Source organism: Cryptomeria japonica, chromosome 3 (genome assembly GCF_030272615.1).
Source record: "Cryptomeria japonica chromosome 3, Sugi_1.0, whole genome shotgun sequence".
Taxonomy (NCBI): Eukaryota; Viridiplantae; Streptophyta; class Pinopsida; order Cupressales; family Cupressaceae; genus Cryptomeria; species Cryptomeria japonica.
The window spans coordinates 798,763,608-798,788,432 of NC_081407.1; the positions used below are offsets into that span (position 1 = coordinate 798,763,608).

Below are 24,825 nucleotides of genomic sequence, written 5' to 3' on the forward strand. Positions count from 1 at the left end.
GAAATGTGATGTTGGATATATTCTTGACTTGAATTTAACAAAAAATTGAAAAGCCGTAGGTTTGATTTTACTATAGCTCTGATACCATGTAAATGTTTTCAATTTTCTATTCAATGAGCAAGATATATAATGTTATTGTATTTTTCATGTAATTGTCAATTCACTATATAATAAATCTGATTATTATATTGTATGTTGCAAATGGAGAGCGGTAATAAATTTCGATGATCTTCCAACATTCACTGATCGGTATATATACATGCAAGCAAAGGGGATCAAGTAATACCTTGACCGGTCATGTCTATTAGACATGTCCGATCAAGATATTACTTGATCGTGCCTTTTCAAAACCATAATCGTATTTAACCAATACCAATCGGTGTGAATGTATTTAATAAATACAACCGATACTAATCGGTGTTTGTGCATTATGATTTATAACCGATGCTAATCGATATTTAAGCATTGGTTAAGAACCCGATATTAATCGGGATTTGTTTACAAGGTTATATATATACAAATCGAGGAATACGATCACAGCAAGATTGTATATGTGAATATCAACATAAGTTTGAATGATCATGCATACGATCATCAGTATTGATATAAGAAAAACCGAAAATGCAATAACATATAGAAGAGTAATTATAATAATCATCAGACAAAGGAATGATAAATGAAGTCTTATCATAGTCTATCGATGAGATAGATGATTGAATGAGAGACTTCATTTATCTCTCATTCAATCATTTATCTTACCGAGGCTATCATGTATCAACAGGAATCACAAGCGGTCTTACATTATATATGAATGCTTGAATTGTTGGAACTTAGATTCTATCTGCTCACTTGGAGGATAAAAAAAAGGGCAAAAGACATAGGGTTTAGGGAGTCTATTTTAATCCTAAGAATGCAAGAAAATGAGTGAATGATTCGATGGAATCCTACCGAGCGAGGTCTCACCATCGAACTGAACAATTTGACACAAGCTCAATGCAATCTTCTAAGGGATAATTCAAAGATATTCAAATCATTACCATCAAACATTGATTACCATTGAAGTTAATGCATAAGCAATGGATATATAACAATTTGAAGTTAAGCTCATATTTTTCCAGTTGACCACACAAGGTACTCTTACAATCAGCAAGAGGCTAGTGGTATGGACTAAATGGATTCAACACATTACTCCATTCAATTTAATCAACATGAAAGCAAATGAATTGAGAAGTAGAGACCATGCAACTTGTTGAAATGACACATTGATTCAACATAACTTCAATGAAATCATATGTTCTTTACAACAAGGTTTTGGCAACAATCTTTGCCTTCTCTTAGTCTAACTTCTACTCTAATTGCTAACTAGCTATTATCTATTGATCAATTACTAACTATTCTACTATTCTATTCTATTATCCTTCTATTAACCTTTACAAATGAAGAACTTGAGCTTTATATAGAGAGCTCATTACAATGAACGGTCAGGATTGAATCTCCATCAATGGCCAAGATTTTACAAGGAAACCCTAATTAGGGTTTGTTACAACAAACTCTATTCTGGCCAATGAAATAATTACAACACTTTGACACATGTCATCTCTGGAGTATTCAACCAATAGATAGTGGGGGTAGGTACATTGGAGTTTGCGCCATCATGGACGAGTCAGGTACATTGCATCTAGACATGCTGACGTGGAACACCTCTGATTGGGTGAGAGTGACTGGGATGCCACCTCAATTTGCACTTGTACTTGGTAGATTTGATACTCAACATTACAAGCAAGTGTTGATGTCTCAAGCGATATCTCTTGATACTCCATATCACAAGTTTGCTCAATGTGGTGATGATGATAGGAAGTATTGTTGAGCTTCTACCCTTGCTTGCTTATCTTGCCTTGAGGTGATTGTATGATCTCTCCTTTATACTTTAGAGTTTTGCCTTCCTCGTGTCATTATGATGCAGTAAGAGTTCTTGAATACCTCAAAGTCCTCCTTTGTGTAGTCACCTTCCTTGGTGTCCTTGTGCTTGCTGGTGAAATCCTTCCTCATGAATGCCATGCTTGCCTTGTGTTGCATCCCATCTTGATGTAATCTTGAATGTGCTTCCTCACTCCTTGCTATGATTCTCAAATCAGACCTGGAAAAGAAAACATTTTGAATCATATAATTTTAGCTGAATCAATACACCCTTATCACACCAAAACCTCATCAATTAAGTGTGAAAACCCCTTTTTAAATCTGGAAATGTATTTTGCTATCTGGAAACACCTGATTCTGAGTCTGATTTTATGTTTGCCACAGTGTTGACGTGGATAAAATCGCATCGCTGCAAACTCCATACGGCCAACGCAGAATAGAATAGCCGACTGATTATCCTACTCTCTCTTGAGATAAGGAAGTCTCTAATGCTGTTTTCTAAGTTTGATCAAAGGAGACTACCTCAAGGTTTCTTTTGTCAGGTCTTGACTGCGGGATCTCTTAGTGGCTTGATGTGTTTATGCTGGAAACACAAGTGGGGCTTACGATTTGCAACAAGCTAGTCTGCTGTGATTCTTGAATTATGCAATAAAGAGCAAAAGGAAAGGTTTAGGAGATCTAAAACTAACAACACGGGTATGCGGGTAGATAGATTCAACATAACCAATTCCTGCTTGGCCAGAATGGCTCACAACCTTGCAGGAATGGCGCAATCTTCAAAGGAACTTGGAAGATTTTCAGATTGGAGACGCACGGCTAAGCACCCAATTTTGGCGCAGCTCAGACGGACACCTGCAATTGAACTAAGCACAATCGAAGGCTCAGGTTAACCACACAAAAGGATACACAATCAGCATATCCTCAGTGGTATGAGCCCGAATCTATCAAATACCTGCACACCCAAAATAGAAAGATCTATCTAAAATGCTGAAAGAAACCATGCAAACAAGATGAAAACAAGACAATAAACACCAAATCAATGTTTATATATTGATTTCAACTACCTATTACAACAATTTATGCAACGTCTCTATGCTACTGCTAAGATCTAACCTATTCTAACTTTAAAATCTAACTATCTAACCATCTCACTATCTAACAATCTCTCAATCTCTAACAATCTAACCCTTTACAGAAGAAAGGCCTCTGCCTTTTATAGATATTACAATTTTGAATCAGATGCCAGGATGGACTGCATCCCAGGGTCCTGACCGGTCTTCCAGAAGCTGACAACCTTGACCAATGCCGAATTAATTCTGAGTTATCCAACCAGCAACTATCTCAACTACCTGCCACTATTTGGCTTTAATTCAGGTCTATCCAATCTTCTTGGTGGTTGGGAATAGTTATCCACAAAAATATCTTGCATGGGACCCATAGGCAGTTTACAATAAAGCAATTTCAGCTTTAAAACTGAATTTCTGGACTTAAATCCAACTGTGTGCTTTTTGAGAATGCACAAACTTGCAGCATTCAGAGTGTTCTTTGGTCTGTGGTCTTGGTGGTGGACTTCATCTTTGTTCAGCGGCACGGTTCCCAATGTTTGGTTGCTCTTGTGCTCCTGCATCTTTTCTTTTCCAATCTTCAGCGCCTGGCCTTGAATTGCGATCCTTCCTCGATTTGCGTTTCAGGTCTTTCTCCTGGTTCTTCGATGACGTCTTGCAATCAACCAATTTCACTTAATTAAATCAATTTGAACAATTAAATAATTTAATTTAACAAACATTAAATTTAATTACGACGTCTAGCTTGAGAAGCTCTTTGCGAGATGTATCTTGAAAATGCTTCTCTTTCTCCTCGATTGTGAAATCTGATCCTTGGTCTTTTACTTTTGCGTATTTAACCTTTGGAGTCTTGGACGTTTTAAATGGGTTTATGGCGCGATTCTGGAGGTTTGAAGAGCTTCTGCAGATTCTAAAACTCTAACTCTCATGCTTTTCTGGTAAATTTCGGAGAACGGAGGGCACCTTTTGAAATTTGCAAAAACTTCGGACCTTTTGGCGTTCTTTGCAAATTCGGAGCATTTGAACTTTTGAATTTTCAAAACCTTTCACTTTTGGCTCATGGGTCCGAAGTTTGAGGACTTAAGGCGAATTTCGGACCTTTGCCATCCTTTTGCAAATTTCGGAGCTTACATATATTTCGCAAATTTTAAAGGCAAATTCGGAGCTAAGGGCCACTTTGCAACTCTTCACGTTTTTAGTTTTCTCCCCAAAGTCCGAAAATGAGCATCTAAAGTGTTTTCGGAGCTTACAACATATTTTGCAAAAATTGCGATTTTCAAACATTTCGCCCCTAGGGTCCGAAAATGGACACTTAAGTGTATTTTCAGAGCTTTTCACGTTTTTGGCGAACTCTCATTTTCGGAGCTAAACAACCTTTTGCAATATAAGTGAACTTCGGACCTAAACATGTTTACAAAATCGGAGTTTGAAGGCGTTTTTGCAAATTTCTGAGTTTTCGCGATTTTAAAATGAACTTCGGAGTTTCGGATGCTAAACGTCTTTTGGCGAATTTACCCAGATTTCAGACCTAGTGCGTCCTTTTATATTTCGCGTTTTTAAACCCAAGGGTCCGAAAATAAATATTTCGGGTTTTCAGACCTGAAGCGTCCGTTTTAAAACTTCGCGCTTTCTTTCATTTTCTTCCAAGGGTCCGAAAAGAGGGACTTAAGTGATTTCGGAGCTTGAAACACTTTTGCAAAATCGCCTTTTTAAACATTTCGCCCCAAGGTCCGAAAATGGACACTTAAAGTGTTTTTCGGACCTTGAAACACTTTTTGCGATTTTGTCATATTTAGAAATTTCGCGCCCTAGGGTCCGAAAATGATGTTTAAAGTGAATTTCGGACCTTGAGGGTCGTTTGGCAACTTTTAACTTTTTCAACTTTTGGCTGCTGGGTCCGAAATTGAGCATATGGAATATAACATTTAAGTATAAGTGTGGAAATGTCACTTATACTTTAAGTTATATTCCATATATACTTTCAGGATGTTTGAGAGTGGTTTCGGCCCTCCAGGAGTTATATTGCAAATTCTAGTTTTTGGAGGTTTCCTCAGTTTTTCAGAGTTAGCCAAATTTCAGGATCAGGAAATTCCAGACTTAGCCAAATTTCAGGGTCAGGACAGAAAGGCACAAACTAGGGGGGGTCCCTGTCCAAGACGGGGATGGGTGTGCGATTCGTACAACAAATGGCGACTCGGCTGGGAAATGTTCCTAAACATTTCAAGGATGACTATCCGGATCGAACCCGAGAATCTCTAATATATACCCCACAAAACAACCCAAATGACAAAAGACAGATTCAAAGTAAAAATGAGGTCGCAAACTGAATCAAGTCACCAACCTTGAAAAAATCGAGTGTGTGCAGTGAAGTTCATTCAAGCCTAAAGAAGGTTGAGATATCATTGTTTAGTTAATGCAATTTACGTAGAGCGACTCTAACTTCAAAAGCAACCTGGATAGAGCCCTGCTGTCAGCAAGCGTCTATAGCCCCGGCGGAGTTATCGCCTGTAAGCTCATAGAGATTGCTCTGTTTCCGATAATTGAAAATCGGCAGAGGTGTCTACATTCCCAAAGCCAAGCAATTTGATATTTCTTTGTTTTTCAATTTCTTTTCTTTTGATTTTTCCCTTTTATTTTCACTTTTTCACCTTGGCTGGTAAGCAGTAAAGCCTACGTGGGATTGAGTGTTACAGTGGTCGCTGAAGCAGAGCTTCAGAATTTTTTTCACTTGCAGTGACCTCCCTTTGATAAAACGACAAACTTAAGCGTTTTAAGCGTTTAAAAGTGCAGTGATCACAACGTTGGTGACAAGACGCAGTAAGCAACTAAATTTTTAGACTGACTAAGCCTTAAACCAAAATGGACTAACTACGGGGGCAACCGTCAATTAGGCGCTCTACCAAAGTCGGCATCCAAGAAATGAGCCGGAAAAAAACTTCCTGACCTTGTACACCAGAGCTGGGAAAAGCAAACAAACCCCTTCAAAAACTGACAAGGAGACAACCCGTTCCGAAAGGACACCTACACTACGGAAAGCAAACTAAACTAAAGCAGAAAACAGGGAAATCTAAGCTAGAACAGAAAACAAACTATTCACAAAACAAGAAACGAAAACTAAACTAACTATGTACAAGAAAAGATCGACTGCACAAAAGGTGGACTATATGCATGTGTTCCCGACCCGGGGTGATTTTCCAGTATATGCAGCAGTAACAGGGCAGTGGGAACAGTTCTCAGTTTGGCTGGTTTGTCTTTGTACTCTGAAAAGAAAATTTTCAGTTGGCCACTCTCAAGTTTAACCAAGACATTGGGCAAAATTATTAACTGAGGGAGTTCATTAGGTCCGTGGTTAATCCATTTATAGGTTGTTTTTCTAGAATATTCAAAATTAAATGGAAAATTTTCAGAATTAACAGCAAGAGAGAAAGAAACAACCTGGCGGGTTTCCGAGTCATGCAGAGTTTTGCACGGTGGATTGTGCGGCGGGAAGGCTTCAACAGCTGTGTCCGAAGGTCGCCATTGGTGGTGCAACATCTCAATAGCGTCCAAAGTGTGCAAATCAGCATCTGATTTTTCATTGGGTGGCGCAGGCTGATAGTTAATCTCAAAACCGAACTCGAACTCAAGAAAGAGGGGTGCATCGTCTGTTGGTGCATCTTCATATCGTGTGAACAATGCAGCCTTAGGCACCTCTGCCAGCACGCCTTCAAACAGCAGGGATTGTTCAATTAATTGGCCCTCAAAAACATCCTTGACGAACTCTTGGACTGCATCGTCCATTTGTGGGGCTGCTGCAAATTGCTCTTCAACCTGTGGCTGATCCACAAAGCTCCCTTGATCGTCCTCTTGAACATTGTTCTCATTAGTTGCAGGGATAACAAATTCATTTGCTGCCTTGGTCTGATTGACCGATCCATCTTGCTTAGCAATTGGCAACTCCACCCTTTCACCATCGAGGAGTGCGGCGCTGCATGGATTTTGCATTCGTCTATACTCGTCTGCAGCAAGGTAGGCACTCCACACTTTGCTGGTGATGCCCTCCTCCGGTTCTTCTGGTAGTCCAAATTGGGCTTTGACTTGACTAACTGCTTCTATGCATAGCGAGCAGGTGAACTCTGAATGTGGGGTGCGATGAATTCTGCACCACCAAGGTGACAGTATGTTCTCCAAGCATAACTCCTCTTCGAGACCAAACTGATTCTCAATCAAATTCTTGAACCTTGTAAATTCTTCGATCCTGGACGGAGGACTCGGGATATCCAGCTGTAAAGTCGCCTCTGGTTTGGGGACATCCCAAAAGAATATCTGCCCCTGTAATGCGAACTCGACCCTTGACAAAAATGTCAAGCAACTCAGTTCATCGTGTGCTGTGGTGTCATGAATTCTGCAATGAGCCGAAGATGCAAATTCGGACAGTTGCCTGGGATATAGCTGCAAACTTAGCTTTTGTTGGATTTGAAAAATTTCGGACTGTAGACAGTCTTCATGAAGCGACTCGCTCAACATATTGACTCAGAAATATTTTTGGTGTTTTCTGGTTTTCTGATTTTTTGGCTTTTCTGGTTTAACAGGGATCTTGCATATCCCGAATATAGCATTTAAAAGGTCGATTTGACTCAACTTGCTGCAAGGAACTGTTAAGGCACCCTCCCCAATTTTGTTGCGTGCCGAGGGTAAAAGCTATAAAGTTACTCCTTGAAAATGCAAGCTGATATGATGCGAATTTGGCTGTTTAGACATTCATCATAGCCCTCCTTCTAGCGCCAATTTTGTTGACGTGGATGAAATCGCATCGCTGCAAACTCCATACGGCCAACGCAGAATAGAATAGCCGACTGATTATCCTACTCTCTCTTGAGATAAGGAAGTCTCTAATGCTGTTTTCTAAGTTTGATCAAAGGAGACTACCTCAAGGTTTCTTTTGTCAGGTCTTGACTGCAGGATCTCTCAGTGGCTTGATGTGTTTATCCTGGAAACACAAGGGGGACTTACGATTTGCAACAAGCTAGTCTGCTGTGATTCTCGAATTACGCAATAAAGAGCAAAAGGAAAGGTTTAGGAGATCTAAAACTAACAACACGGGTATGCGGGTAGACAGATTCAACATAACCAATTCCTGCTTGGCCAGAATGGCTCACAACCTTGCAGGAACGGTGCAATCTTCAAAGGAACTTGGAAGATATTCAGATTGGAGACGCACGGCTAAGCACCCAATTTTGGCGCAGCTCAGACGGACACCTGCAATTGAACTAAGCACAATCGAAGGCTCAGGTTAACCACACAAAAGGATACACAATCAGCATATCCTCAGTGGTATGAGCCCGAATCTATCAAATACCTGCACACCCAAAATAGAAAGATCTATCTAAAATGCTGAAAGAAACCATGCAAACAAGATGAAAACAAGACAATAAACACCAAATCAATGTTTATATATTGATTTCAACTGCCTATTACAACAATTTTTGCAGCGTCTCTATGCTATTGCTAAGATCTAACCTATTCTAACTCTAAAATCTAACTATCTAACCATCTCACTATCTAACAATCTCTCAATCTCTAACAATCTAACCCTTTACAGAAGAAAGGCCTCTACCTTTTATAGATATTACAATTTTGAATCAGAGGCCAGGATGGACTGCATCCCAAGGTCCTGATCTGTCTTCCAGAAGCTGACAGCCTTGCCCAATGCCGAATTAATTCTCAGTTATCCAACCAGCAACTATCTCAACTACCTGCCACTATTTGGCTTTAATTCAGGTCTATCCAATCTTCTTGGTGGTTGGGAATAGTTATCCACAAAAATATCTTGCACGAGACCCATAGGCAGTTTACAATAAAGCAATTTCAGCTTTAAAACTGAATTTCTGGACTTAAATCCAACTATGTGCTTTTTGAGAATGCACAAACTTGCAGCATTCAGAGTGTTCTTTGGTCTGTGGTCCTGGTGGTGGACTTCATCTTTGTTCAGCGGCACGGTTCCCAATGTTTGGTTGCTCTTGCGCTCCTGCATCTTTTCTTTTCCAATCTTCAGCGCCTGGCCTTGAATTGCAATCCTTCCTCGATTTGCATTTCAGGTCTTTCTCCTGGTTCTTCGATGACGTCCTGCGATCAACCAATTTCACTTAATTAAATCAATTTGAACAATTAAATAATTTAATTTAACAAACATTAAATTTAATTACAACGTCTGGCTTGAGAAGCTCTTTGCGAGATGTATCTTGAAAATGCTTCTCTTTCTCCTCGATTGTGAAATCTGATCCTTGGTCTTTTACTTCTGCGTATTTTACCTTTGGAGTCTTGGACGTTTTAAATGGGTTTATGGCGCGATTCTGGAGGTTTGAAGAGCTTCTGCAGATTCTAAAACTCTAACTCATGCTTTTCTGGTAAATTTCGGAGAACGGAGGGCACCTTTTGAAATTTGCAAAAACTTCGGACCTTTTGGCGTTCTTTGCAAATTCGGAGCATTTGAACTTTTGAATTTTCAAAACCTTTCACTTTTGGCTCATGGGTCCGAAGTTTGAGGACTTAAGGCGAATTTCGGACCTTTGCCATCCTTTTGCAAATTTCGGAGCTTACATATATTTCGCAAATTTTAAAGGCAAATTCGGAGCTAAGGGCCACTTTGCAACTCTTCACGTTTTTAGTTTTCTCCCCAAAGTCCGAAAATGAGCATCTAAAGTGTTTTCGGAGCTTACAACATATTTTGCAAAAATTGCGATTTTCAAACATTTCGCCCCTAGGGTCCGAAAATGGACACTTAAGTGTATTTTCAGAGCTTTTCACGTTTTTGGCGAACTCTCATTTTCGGAGCTAAACCACCTTTTGCAATATAAGTGAACTCCGGGCCTAAACATGTTTACAAAATCGGAGTTTGAAGGCGTTTTTACAAATTTGTGAGTTTTCGCGATTTTAAAATGAACTTCGGAGTTTCGGATGCTAAACGTCTTTTGGCGAATTTACCCAGATTTCGGACCTAGTGCGTCCTTTTATATTTCGCGTTTTTAAACCCAAGGGTCCGAAAATAAATATTTCGGGTTTTCAGACTTGAAGCGTCCGTTTTAAAACTTCGCACTTTCTTTCATTTTCTTCCAAGGGCCCGAAAAGAGGGACTTAAGTGATTTCGGAGCTTGAAACACTTTTGCAAAATCGCCTTTTTAAACATTTCGCCCCAAGGTCCGAAAATGGACACTTAAAGTGTTTTTCGGACCTTGAAACACTTTTTGCGATTTTGTCATATTTAGAAATTTCGCGCCCTAGGGTCCGAAAATGATGTTTAAAGTGAATTTCGGACCTTGAGGGTCGTTTGGCAACTTTTAACTTTTTCAACTTTTGGCTGCTGGGTCCGAAATTGAGCATATGGAATATAACATTTAAGTATAAGTGTGGAAATGTCACTTATACTTTAAGTTATATTCCATATATACTTTCAGGATGTTTGAGAGTGGTTTCGGCCCTCCAGGAGTTATATTGCAAATTCTAGTTTTTGGAGGTTTCCTCAGTTTTTCAGAGTTAGCCAAATTTCAGGATCAGGAAATTCCAGACTTAGCCAAATTTCAGGGTCAGGACAGAAAGGCACAAACTGGGGGGGGTCCCTGTCCAAGACGGGGATGGGTGTGCGATTCGTACAACACACAGGTCTGATGCAAATCACATAATTCTGCCCTTATCTGCTTTCAAAGTCAAAATCGCCCGCTTTAAGTCTATTTTGATCAAATGCAATGATCAAAATGATTACAAAATTACTGTCTTAGATGAAATTCACTGTGTCTTTTAAGTGTGGATCAGAATTAGAGAATGTTTTGAATGAATTAAGACACCCCTCTATATAGGCACTATTGGATGAAGGGATGTATCTTTTCATCTCAATCCAATTAAGCCGACTTGCTTTTCAAAAATGTTTATTTTATTTGATTATATTTTAGATTGACTTGTCTTTGTCTAAGTCAGCTTTATTCACTTAGCTGGCACCTATTTTCTTTAATATCCATCGGTTGTTTTGGAGTTAAAGCATGATTGCTTAATGTGTGGGGCCCTACATTATTCTTAGGCGGTGTTAAGACTTTTCTTCATGTTTTTTTTTAGGTGGGTCCCTTTGATCCTTGCTGGCACTAAATTCTTCTTCTCATGCTTTGTTCAAAGGAGGATCAGTTTTGTTTTGAGTGGGCCCTCTTTTCTCCTAGGTGGTGCTTCTTATATGCCTTGTTTTGTCTTTGACAGGAAGTTCACTCCCAAGATGGAGCAAAGGAAGTGTCCTCTAAAAAATTTCGCTCCAAATCATGATCAATGGAAATGCACTTAAGGGAAGTTCACTCCGAAATGGGAGCAATGGAAGTGCTTAAAAAGGAGATCGGTCCAATTTGGAGGCAAAGGAAATCCCTCTAAGAAATGTTCGCTCCAAACCAAGAGCAATGGAAGTTCTTCATCACTTAACCAAACTTTTCTCCATACAACTCTCCTCTTTATGAGATGCAATCAACTCCATCTGATGGCATAAGAAGAAATTCGCTCCAAAATGGGAGCAATGGAAATGCACTCTAAAAAATTCGCTCCAAATTCGGAGCAAAGGAAGTAGCCTCTAAGAAATGTTCGCTCCAAACCAAGAGCAATGGAAGTGCATGTTCGCTCCCATTCAAGTGCAATGGAAGTGCCATTTAGTGGGATTCGCTCCAAAATGGAGGCAAAGGAAGTGCATTTTCACTCCCATGAAGGAGCAAAGGAAATGATTCATCTCTTGCAATGCTGATTAGGACAGTCAAAGGAAGTGTTGCTGTCGGTGCTTGAAATGCCTTAGAAAATTTGATTTACATCCATTATTTAATTGGTGGGACCCAAGCAAGGCTATAGTGGTAAAGGAAGTCAAAAGGAAATGCTATGCCTTAAAACAAACTTTTAAATCTCCATTTCAGATTTTGTAGGGCCCAGCAGGTATGAGAGGAATGTGAAGTGGAAGGAATGTGAGGGAAGTGGTAAGGGGAATGTTAAGTGGGGAAAGAGGAGGAAGTGAAAGGAGAGGGGGGGTAAAGGAAAATGGGAGGGATGAATGATGGAGAGGTGGAATGGTGATGGCAATGGTGAGGAATGTAAATGGGTGTGATCGGGTTTGGGCACCCACTGACAGTGCTGGGAGAAGTGGAAGTGATCGTGCCTTGGCTGGGCAAAAGTAGTGTTGAACCTCACTTCATCCTTAAGAAAGAGACTTGATCAACTCCTGAGCAATTACAAACAAAAGGTTAATAGACTTGATCAACTCCTGAGCAATTACAAACAAAAGGTTAATAGAAAGGACTCGACAACAACCAACAACTAAGCTAAGACAACCAACCTAGATAGCGAAAAAAGTGGGGGGTTCCCCATTTGCAATGGGGCAATGTGTGAAAACATCACAACACATGGTACCACAAGGCAAGTTGTTGGGCCATATTGTGTGCCAGGAAGAGTTGAAGACAGACCCAGACAAAGTAGGGGTCATCGTAAACATGGAAAGCCCAGTAGAAGTGACAGGAGTTAAATATTTCCTGGGGGGCACACGGATACTATCACAGGTTCATCAAAACAATTCCACAAATCTCTTACCCCCTTAACAGGCTGACAAGGAAGGGTGAACCATTCGTGTGGTGAGTGTACCGATTTTGGCATACCCAAACTGGGACAAGAAGTTCCACGTGCATGTAGATGCTTCCAACTATGCCATCAGTGCCACTCTGGCGCAGGTAGGCGTGCAAGGACTGGATCATCCCATTTTCTTTGCTAGTTGGCTACTTTCCAAGGCCGAACAGAATTACAACACGACAGAGAGGGAGGCACTTGGAATGGTCTACTCTGAACAGAAGTTTCGCCATTACCTCCTTGTGACACCGTTCACGTTTTATGTGGACCACCAGGCCCTCATGTACCTAGTAAACAAGCCAATAATTCAGGGTCAGGTGAGCCAATGGTTGTTGCTACTTCAGGAGTTTACCTTCACAATCATAGTGCGGCCAGGAAAAAGTCATGCGATTGCAAACCAGCTGTCGAGAATTAAGACCGAAGAGTCTCCAGAAGGGGTGAATGAAGACTTTCCAGATGCACATTTGTTCCAATTAGCAACATTACATCTATTCCGTGACGTCAAAACATATTCACCGTAGGGAGTAAACACCATCCATACCCTGACAAGGTAATCCCAAGAAGGAAAACACTTCTAGAAGGTAGATTGCCTAACATTCCAAAGTCAGAGCATTCGGACCTGACATGAAGGCCATCAAGTAAAACCATAAATAAGCATGGCCTTGGACTCTACTTGATGGCAATCCTGCAAAAAAACATTAAATGTGCCCCTGTAGCTCCATGAATGAAAGAAAACAACTCACAAGGGTTGGTGGAGCATTAAGAGCCTTGAGTGTTGATCATGTCATTTAGAAGTGTCGCAAGTTGTTGGAAGTCGGCCCTCAAGAAAACACTCCAAGGGGAGAGGAGTCAGGAACCTTGGAGTTCGGAGGAATGAGAGGAAAGGGAGGAAAGGAGGTCCAAAATTACGAGATTCTGAGATTTCGAGGTCCAAAAGGGAGGAAAGGAGGTCCAGGATTCTAGGGTTCCGAGATTCCGAGGTCCGGAAGAGGAGGAAAGGGAGGAAAGGAGGTTTGAAATATCAGTGGGATTCAGGGGTTCCAAGAGGAAAGGAGGAAAGGGAGGAAAGGTGGTCTAGGATGTCGGGGTTATGGGAGGAAAGGAGGAAAGGGAGGAAAGGAGGTCCAAAATTTTGGGGTTCCGAGGTTTTGGGAGGAAAGGGAGGAAAGGAGGTCTGGAATTCCGAGGTTCCAGGATTCTAGGTTCTGGAAGGAAAGGTGCAAAGGGGAAGGGTCGAAGTCGCCTCTTGACAAGATAACACTTAACATTTCATGATTCCATTGGTTTTGTCCTTGATCAACTGGGGCAGCGCTGATCCATGGAACATATCTTCAATCGGTTCTCGTCGATGGACCAAGGGTGTCAAAAAATGACAACATTTTGGTGACCTTTGCGGGATGCTTGCTTGCTAAGCATTTTACCTGTCTCCATCAGTTGGTGACAACAAAAACGACATTATCTTCCTTCAACGACAACACTTTGGCACATCATACGACAGATTGTCTTCCTTCTAGAGGCTTTCGTTTCAACAACGTATGTTCTACTTCATTCAACATATAGTATAACAATCATTATCAAATATCACAACATATTGTAGGCACACTTCCAAATCATATGACATTATTCAATGTCCCCTTGGGGAGAGCATACGGAAAGCAATTCGATTCCTAGTTGACATCACACATTGGCTAAACACTCCAAAATCTCTATTCTCAGGATTCGTCAGCATTTCTTTTTGCCTCTTCAAAAATCATGAAAATGATATGCACCATGAAGATCTATGTGGTTTTGAAGGTCATAATTTGGGCTTGGTCATGAGGGCTCTACCACTCGACCGCACCCTATTTTGCAAAGAAAGCACGCCCAAGGCACTGCCCTGGGACCCTGTGATGGGCACTTCCCCTTGATCCTACTAGGTGTGCTACCCCTAGACTCCCACAAGTGGTGCTACCCCTTGACCCCACTAGGGGTGTTGCCCCCAGTCCCTTACTGCACTCATTTGATTTGTCAAGTATACTACAAGTACGAGTTTGCAAGGTACACTTCCAAGTTCATGTACAAGTCTCCATCTACAATACCTTCATCAATCTTCCATAATATTAATTGATGTTTACTTGTCGTCTAGAGGACGACTTTTTCTTTTAGGAGCAATGATGTAGTCAACATACAATGTCTATTACTATGTTTTGATAACATTGGTTATTGGACTATGTATTAATTCTGTAGACATCTAAAAAAGATATGCATTTCCATCGCCATTTCATCATGATGTCATCAACTTCTCCTATCCATATTATTTTTAAAAAAATTCATCATTTTCCCTCCACTATTAATTAAATAATTTTAATTTCTTTTGATCCACTTTAATTAAATAATTTTCAAAAACTATTCAATTAGCTAACACTTCTTCCAAAATTAAATAAAGTTCAAATAATTTATTTAATTTCCCACCAAAAATAAATAATATCAATATTTTATTTATTTCCTCTATGCATTTGATCCCTTTTAATTCTTTCACCTCGTCAATCCATGTGCTAATTTTAGGTCCTACCGTATCTAGAATTTTCTCATTCATTGATCTTTCTAATTAATCTCCACCATTGATCAAATCTTAATTGAAGCATATAAATAAAACCCTTCACACATTCATTTTCCCCTAGCACATCTATATCGGATCATTACCAAGCATCCTCATTTATCAAGTATCAAGCTATCATCCTACCATTGTGTTATCATGGCTACGCTAAAATTCTGAGAGCAACTCACATATCAAGCATTCAAGAAAATATCAAGAAACAATGGAGCAATCTAAGGTCTTTGCTATAGCATTGTTGTTTATCTTTGATTTTATGCATAGTTCTTAGGCTTTATAGAGTGAGTGTGAGTGTGGCCTTAGATCTTACATTGCATTGCTTCCATTTTATTTAGATTGACATTTTCATCCTTCACAAATTGTTCGTATTAAGCGTTTGTCGCCTTCAAGTAGTTATAAGCGTCGATTGGTTGATGGTTCCTCTTCGAAATTGTCGGGTCCTTAAATAGATTGTGTATTGTCAAGGAAAGTAATGTGATTTATTCAGATCAACTCCAAGCCCTGGCTGAGCATCTCTGATCTTCTTCTGTAATAATTTCATGTGTGAATAAAGACATATTTTACTTATGTATCTGGTATGCATTGTCATCCCTATTATTAATTCATGTATTCATTTTATCAGATAGAGCAGTAAATGTGTAGCATCTATAGCACAAGAAAGAACCCAAAATTTCTTATTAAAATTACATAACCTACATGCACCTCTTGTAGTTGTGACCTGGTATACCAAACAATAGTACAAAATATATGGCTGTGACCATGCAAACTAGGGTTTACAGAAACTCATAGACCAAAATTTTTAGACTAATGCAGGATCTTTCACCAAAAAAACATATAAAATTTGTATGTTTTGCAACAAACAATTGTAGAGTTTCGAAAAAAATCAATACCCAGGCACTCGTGTAAATCAGTCTTTTATAGTTGAACCTTGAGAGCAGTCCCCTTTTTCAAATGTTCTTTGACAACAAACAGTTAATCCTCAAACAACAATCTTTTAACAAAAAAGTTCAGTCTTGCAGCACCCTCAACCAGGGTTTTCAAGAAAAAAAATCTATTATTTTGGAAGACCTAGTCAATGTCAGAAACTGTAACAAATCAGCCTTAGCAAGATAACAAATTGACCTTCACAGGATAACAGTCAGCCCTATCAGGATAGCAGGTTGATCACTATTTTTTTTTAAACAGATTGGACCTCCACAAAACCTTACTTGCCTCTCTAGAAAATAACAGTCAGCTCCTAAGTTTAGTCAATCCATTCTTTAGTCAACCCTTGACAGAAACTTGTTCTTTGATTTGATAGCAGTGACAGAAATTTCTCCTTTGATTTGACAACAATTCTCCTCTCCCCAATCAATCTTCTCAATCAGCATACACTCTCCAAGAGCTTCCTCACACTAGACCAATGTATCCTCCTCGCTTTCATACCAAATGTTGGAATAATGAATGCAAGGACTTTGAGAGAATCGGATGGCACAAACTTCAATGAGTGTGGCTACTATATATTATTGAATGGAGATGTTACAAAGTGGTTGTAACTTGATTATAATTTACTTTTCATACATAACTAATGTGTTGTTATTACATTACTAACTAAAGCAATGCATATCTATGTGTCCAAAGTGTATTATAGCATTATTTGTCCGTAGATGTAAAGATGCATAATTGGGGAACTAAGAGATAAAAGGTCTTGTTTGCATAATTTGAAATCCCAATGGTTCTTTGAAGGTACATGATTTGGGTCGACAACACATCAAGTTTGAAATGGAAACAAATAAAGAGAATTCAAAATGCTTGAATAAAAGCAGTTTCAAAATCAAGGCTTTTGTCTCCTAGGAGATACTTTTGGTAGAAACAAATGTGTTTCCTTTAGAGGAAATATTTATGCTTCAATTACTAGGCTAATCGAAGAAAGCATGAAGCATGCAGACTAAGAAGTGGCCTAGAATGGTATTATGAAAAGAGTTCAACAAAAGAAATAGAACTTGTTTGAAATCAGAACAGGCAGACAAGTACATGGGGCATTAGCTTAAAATAATTTCAAACATTAATTACAAAATTCAAATTATGTGTTCACCATGTGGACAAAGAAACTTGGAAGGAAACAAACAGCTAACCACACCTAAATGAATTCAACCTCTTCAATAAACACTATCAGAAAGCTGTGAAGAAATTGAAATCGAAAGGAAGACAAAAAAGCTAATAATCCAAAATGAGGACTAATTCAAACCATCACAAGTGTGAGACTGGAAAATGGGCTACTTCAAGAAGTGGAAGGAAAGAGAGGGAGTGAGATAATTATTGTTGAGAGAACATGCATATTTTGTACCTTGTGGATAGTGAAGGCACTGGTACTTCATCATGGATTACTTGGCTCTTCATGATGCCCACAACAAATACAATAAAATCTTTAGGGTTGACTTTTTGTTTGCCCTCCTCAAAGAGGGCAAAGTAGTGAAGGCAGGGTAATTTCTAACCATAATTAACAATAGAAGATCCAGGCTCCTCAAGGAATCGTAAATGTCCCAAACTTAAATGTACTACCCTTGTATCTTTTTTTGTGTACACTCCCATTTCTATAAATTGGCATAAGAGCGCAAATAGTGCTTTCATTGTCTCCTCTATATATGAATCAAAAAAGATAATAATTAAATGTCAATTTAGACAAATTTGTTGCAAATGAAGGCAAACCTAAATAATTATACTTTATCTGCTTAAGAATTGACTTGTCACAGAGAATGAAAATCGATTTAACAAACCGAAAAAAAATGAAATAAGCAGAATTTACTTCTTATGGAGAACAGAAATCAATTTAACAAATCAAAAAGTGTGAAATTTAAGTAGAACTAAATAGTTAAAATTTCAATACAGACTCACCTCCTATCAAATACCGAGCAATCTCTCGTTCAGCAGCCACTTGTAAAGGAATCTGGAATTTCAATGTGGGTTCCTCGGAATACCCACGCTTTTGCTTAGCTGTAGAATTAGTTTGAATTCCATAGCTAATCACAGTTGAATTTTTTTGATGGAAATGAAGAGCTCCTGGGCAGTACATTGGATTAGCTTCCAACCATTGGTCTACTTCTGCTGGACTTACAAATCCTTTGACCTGCAATATCATATAATAGCTTAACAATTCCCATATTGATTGACTGCTTCTACAATAATGCATGTACTGAATATGCAAATAATTGAAATCATATTGCTAATAAATTTATTTAATATGCAAATAATTGCAGTTGGAATGCTAATACAGGCATGGAAAAAACAAATAATTGATGTCAGCATCCTAATATGGGCATCAAATAAGAAACTAATTGGAATCAAAATGCTAATTCATGTATCAAAGATGCAAATAATTGAGATAGGAATGGCAATACACATATCAAATATGTAAATAACTGAAAATTCCTTAGTTACAGATTTGGGTTCAGGTATGGATATGGAATCAAGTACGGAATCGTGGAATCGGACAAAAAAAAAAAAAATTCCCTGGGTATGGGTACGGGTACGTCTATATATATATATATTGATTTTATATATACGTTCAAACATCAAAATTAAAAAATATAAACTATATCAATGTAGAACTATAAGAAGAGTGATACTCATAAATCCATAATTGCCAATGAATAGAATATTTTGATAGTTCATTCATAATTTGCAAAAATGAAAATACTCAAGTCTCAAAATGTCATTACACAATGCAAATTGAAATTATAATCAATTTTAATATTCATTTTCTTCAGCAGAAGCATCAAGGTCAATCACAGTCAATTGGATTGCCATTACTACTAGCTGTGCCAAGTGTAGAAGCTGGTTCAATTTCATTTTTCAAACATTTGATAAAATACCAAATCATTAACAACATAAGGAAAGTGATTTCAGAAAACATAAGCAAACAACTACTACATATGCATAATGTAAATCAACTGAAATCAATCTCAATAATGCTGATATAAAGTTTACTAACCCCGTGTTCATAGGTATAGCTCACAAATGCAACTGAAATAATATTTAATTGCTTGCTTGCTGGCATATTCTGATAAAAAATGCTGTCACAAAGTTATGAGAGTGAGACTAAGGTTTTAATTTATGAAATTAAGCTTAGGTACGGCCCTTGGTGCTTCCTGGGTGCTTGGATTCTTTGTGGGTCCTTCACAGAGGAACCCATAGAGAACCCAGGCACCCAAGAAGAACCCAAGCCGTACCCAAGGTCGTACCTGAACCGTATTCAAACCTGTTGTGACCATTTCACACATCGCCCCTTTAGAATGGGGACCCCCTCTTTTTGCTTTGTTTTTGCTTCTCTCTGCTTGTTCTTCTCTCTGTTTTTAGGGTTTTGAGTGAGTGAGTTGTCTGTCTGGACTAGGGCAAAACCTTCGGGGTTCTTTTTGGGCGTCATTCAGGCTAAGTCCAATCAAATTTTGGAAAATTGTTAAGTGCCCTCCCGAAGAATTGAGATGATTGAAATTAGGTAAGTCTTTCAGGAGAGTCAAATAGGTCTCAGGTTAGGTCTAATAAAGGTTTTTAGGGTAAAATCCAATTTTGACTAAGTGTTAGCATTTTTGAAGGAGAAATTGTGTGTTCTTGCCTAGGTGAGTTTTGATCAATTTTTTGAAGCAAGATGATGCTTGAAACAGAGAAATCGCTCCTGACCCTCAGGGAGAATTTCATCCTGAGTGCAATTTCTTATTTTTGATGGACTTGCTAACTAGTTCCTGGCCTTGAAAATGACCTGACTTTGCCTTGTGAAGCAGTTTGAGACTTAAATTTGAAGCAGTTTGGCCAAAAAGGGTAAAATCGCTCCTGACCCTTGCTGAGGGTCCAAGGCGAAAATGTTGTTTAAGTCATATTTGTCACTGACTTTTCTAATTTGCTTTGTGCAGGGTCTCTTGGAAGGATGATTGAACATGACTTGATGCTTTGGAAGGTTTGGAAGGTTTGGAGGCGTGAAAGATGGTGAATTTTGAAGGATAAGGGAAAAATCGCTCCTGACCCTCAGAGAGGGCCCAGAGCGAGATTTTGATTTCCTTCATTTTGCAATGGAAAGAGACCAAGTTTTGATCATAAATGGAAAATAAATGACTTTCTTCACCCACCTGAAGAAGTTTCGACTGGAAATGATGAAGGACCTTGTTGAAAACAGAAAAATCGCTCCTGACCCTTAGAGAGGGCCCAAAGCGAAAAATCTTATAGGGGTCATTGCTAGCCTTATTTGGTCAATTTGAGACGTCAAAGGCATGGTGAAGGATAGAATGAGCATAATGAAGTATCCAAACTTGATTGAAGATGATAAATTGAAGGATTTTTGCCCAGGAAAGGTAAAATCGCTCCTGACCCTCAGAGAGGGTCCAGAGCGATTTTCTTTGTGTGCACATTTTTGGACCTTTCTTGGACATGAATTTTTATTCATAGCAAAGAACAAGATGACATCTTCCTTAGCAAAGTGATTTTGAGATGAAAAGTGAAGCATTTTGGTCCAGGTAGCAAAAATCGCTCCTGACCCTCAGAGAGGGTCCAGAGCGAGATTTTCAAATATGCATTATTCTTACAAGATCAAAGTATGTTTTATGATTGGAAGGGATGAAGGAAAGCATGTTCTATCCATTGACTATAATTTGGAGGATCAACAAAAGAGGAAATCAACCCAAAATCAAAAAATCGCTCCCAACCCTCAGAGAGGGCCCAGGGCGAAAAACCTAATATGGGAACTTTTCATCCAAGTTTGAGGTAAGCCAAGGTTAGGCATGGGTTTGAAACGATGTTTGAAAGGCCTTGAAGTGAAAAGAGATTGTTGAGAATCAATATTTTGAAGGCAAAATCAAAAGGTGGCTCCTGACCCTCAGAGAGGGCCCATAGTGATTTTCCAGGATTCTCTCCTTTGTTTGAGGAATTGAGACAAAATCTTGTGTGGATGGGAAGAAGATGTGATGTTTTATGCCTTAGAGGCGATTTGGAATCCAAAAGATGAAGGAATTTGCCTAGAATGAAAAAGTCGCTCCTGACCCTCAGAGAGGGCCCAGAGCGAAAAACACCAAAAACACACCTTTTCCCCAAAATTTGACAAAGCTAAATTTGCAAGTTAGTGAGAGGGCCTAGTTGAAATGTCTTGAAGAGGTTTTGGACGTTGAAAAATACTAATCATGAGCAAAAAATAGAAAATCGCTCCTGACCCTTGCTGAGGGTCCAGGGCGAGATTGCCTTTAAGGACATTTTTTCCTCCAAAATTGTTGATGAATTAACTTTATAGTGCAAGAAAATGGATTTTGGGAGTGACATTGAAGGGTCAACGATCAAAATTAGGTGGATTCCAGCTAGAAAATGAAAAATCACTCCTGACCCTTGCTGAGGGTCCAGAGCGAAATTTACGTTTCCACCTATTTTTCATCACACAAAATGCCAAATTTGAAGTACAACATGTTAACTGGATATCAATTTACCCTCCAGGAGATTTTCAAGTCAAGATGAGAAGTATTCAAGGCTAAAATTGAAAAATCGCTCCTGACCCTCAGAGAGGGTCCAGGGCGAAATCATCATGGAGTTTAATAAAGCCTTGTTTTAAAAATTAATATTCTCCAAATTACACTTGATCGCCAACATTGCTAATTTTGAGGCATTTGAAAAATTAAGATTAAATTAGCATTAAATTAAAGGCATTTTGGCATTTAATAAATTGATTTTAAGCCTTAGAAAATCGAACTTCTATTTTGGAGGCATTTAAAATTAATTTTTATTAAATTAAAATTAAATATAAAGCGCTCAAGGCCTTATTTTGATTTATTTTGCCAAGTCGGCCCCCTTTTTTGGAATTTTATTTATTTTTTAACCTCTTTTTTGCCAAGTCAGCCTATAGAGAGCAAAGGGGTGAGCGCTCTATATATTGGAGGAGTTTTTTCACATTTCAAATCATTCAATCATTGCCTTAAGTGCGAATTGGAGAGCTAATTGAAGGTGCGAAATCTGGTTTGCTTGGAGCGAATTGCTTTCAAGTGTTGAAGACTAGAAGGAGGTGGAGTTTTATCCTTTCCAAAGCTAGAGGAGGCGCAATTCATTCAAGAGAAGGCTTTGATCTACATTTTGCCTAGCGAAATTCATCTATTTTTGCATCATTTCTTAGAGTTTAATACTCAAGAGGAGGTATGGCAAAATCATCTTGACACCCTTGTTGAAGATTTAATTTTTGAACATTTGTTTTGGAAAAATCTAAGTATCGCATGGTTAATTAGGAAATGATAACTCAAGATTTATCATGAAGTTTCCTAATTAAAATCTTAAATCTTCCTTTTAAGTATATATTTCCATACTTCAAGATATATTACTAATTGTGAAATGTTGTGTAGGTGTCAAGATGGTGACTCCAAAGGCAGGAGCATCCACTAGTCGTCCAGCTCTCATCAAAGAAGATCAGAAGAACGACGAATTGGAGACCAGGATCGTGTCCAAATGGAGCAATATCGGAGATACCAACTTGTGAAACTTCAGTGTGAAGAAGTTTCGAGAGGTCCCCTACATTGGCAAGCCATCACCTATTGCGAAAAGGATAATTGAAAGTGGCATCATCAAGGCGGCAGGTTTCCCTCTGGCAGTCCAATGTCATGAGCTGATGATCGAGTGTGCCCGCCATTATGACTCTCAATCAAGATCGATTGTATCCAAGGAAGGAAACACTTTAGCTTACCTTTCAGAGGAGGCTATAAGTGAGGCTCTTCATCTTCCAGAGCATAAAGATAAGATTTACAAAAGTTTAGGAGCCAAGTCAATGTACGAAGATGATCCCGACACCTGTTTGAACCTCATCAACAAGAATTGGTTGCTCAAAAGTCGTCCTCGCCTGAACAAGATTCCCAACACACCGCATAGGATCGACTTCCAGGAGGAGTACAGAGATTTGATAACTTTGCTCAATCAAGTTACAGGGGCTCCTCAAGCCTTCTACTTCGAGAAGTGGATGTTCTTCTTCATTCAAGTGATAGTCCAAGGAAAAGGAACGCTTCATTGGGCCAGAATTATTAGCAATAGCCTAGACGTGCAGTTGAGAAGACTAAGGCCTACCAAGTCATTCCACATGAGCTCATATGTCATATATGCCTTGATCAGGAGTTTCGAGTATGCAGGGCTACCTCACAGAGGCGTGATCGGAAGAGGACCCGAAGAAGTGAGTTTGTGACTCTTATGTTCATCTACATCATCCACCTGGAAGTGACTACAAGTTAGTCAATGATACCTTCATGATGAACATCACTAGGATATTGCAAGGTGGGATTCAAAATCGACTATCTCTGGATGCACAAGAGCTTGTGAAGAGGTATGGTGCATGGTTCATCCAGTTTCAAAAGTTTACATACATCAGAGTTCATGGGTGTCCTTCACCTCCCTACATGTTGCCGAGATATCCGACAGACAAAATAGTGTTACTTGAGGTAACCAGACAATTGGCAACTTGTGCAAAGGTATCCAGACACAAGCATGGAAATGGAGTTCCCGTACCTATCATATTGGGGAATTCAGTTGAGGTATGTCCTAATACTCAAGCTTTGGAGGATGCAGAGAAGGAATTAGCCTTGTATTCATTCACCTTCTTTGCCCCACGGGAGAATTTTGATCCTTATGGTTATATGGAGGAGACAGTTGCTAGGAAGTACGGACATGAGTTTCAAGTGGAAGACTTTTGGATGAATCTCTCAAGTGATTTAGAAGTTAAAAGGAAGATGCATTCCAAATTGCCTTTAGATTTCATCAGAAAATGCGAGGTTTACAGAGTAGCTGATCAGGCCCAGGACAACGGCAGATACCTCTAGTCATCCTATGACAAAGAAGATAAGAGAGTGAAGATAGATTGGAACAAGCCTGAAATTTTGGACTTGAGAGCTTTGATGGCTCCAGTTTTATCATGTACTCGCAGATGGGTGGATGTACAACATCAGAAGTTGAGAGAGCAGAACGTACCAATGACTTTTACTTTGGAGGAAAGACCAGAAGAAGGAGGAGCAAGCGTGAGTGAAGACACTTCTCATCCTAGAGGTGCAAAGAGGAAAGAAAGACCTCAGAAAAGAGAATCCTCCAAGAAGAAGCAAGAGGCCAATCGAGATCGCCCATCAGGCACATCTTCTCAACATGGAAAGAAGGCAAGTCAAGCTGAAGGTCAAGAGAAGATGGTACCTGAGATCAAGCTTGAAAAACTCGGATTTTGCAATAACTCGGCAAGGCCAAAAAATTTTAAAAACTCGGGACTCGCCAAAACTCGGCAAAAAACTCGGTAAAACTCGGCAACTTTATCGAACATTTGAAAATACATTTTTTTTATATATATAATTCAAAAACACACATTTACACCAAATTTGTATAACATATATGATTTCCATGATATATAAATCAAATTTTTTTGGTAATACATAGCAACAAATGCAAGTATCATAGCATAAACCAAAAACCAAGTGCAACATATGTATAAGAGTTCAATACATATCAACGTATCATAGTGATAGTCTCATAGAGTTATAGAGTCATAGACCACAAAACAAGAACCTCTGAAATTCTGATTACATATCAAGTTCAAAGTTTGGTATCAATGAAAATAAGAAATCATAAATTGCGTCTACGACTAAAGCTCAAAACACATTGTGGCCGCTGGGTGGGTGGTGC

General features: G+C 39.0%; 1 protein-coding gene across 1 annotated transcript in view; it reads right to left on the reverse strand.

Moving 5' to 3' along the window:
• LOC131075821 (ABC transporter A family member 11) overlaps window positions 1-24,825 on the reverse strand; it is a 153,899-nt gene that overhangs the window by 101,748 nt on the left and 27,326 nt on the right. The window contains exon 2 of the mRNA XM_058012721.2: window positions 18,058-18,289. Coding sequence (XP_057868704.2) covers window positions 18,058-18,289 — 232 coding nt within the window. The remainder of the gene's footprint in view (window positions 1-18,057; window positions 18,290-24,825) is intronic.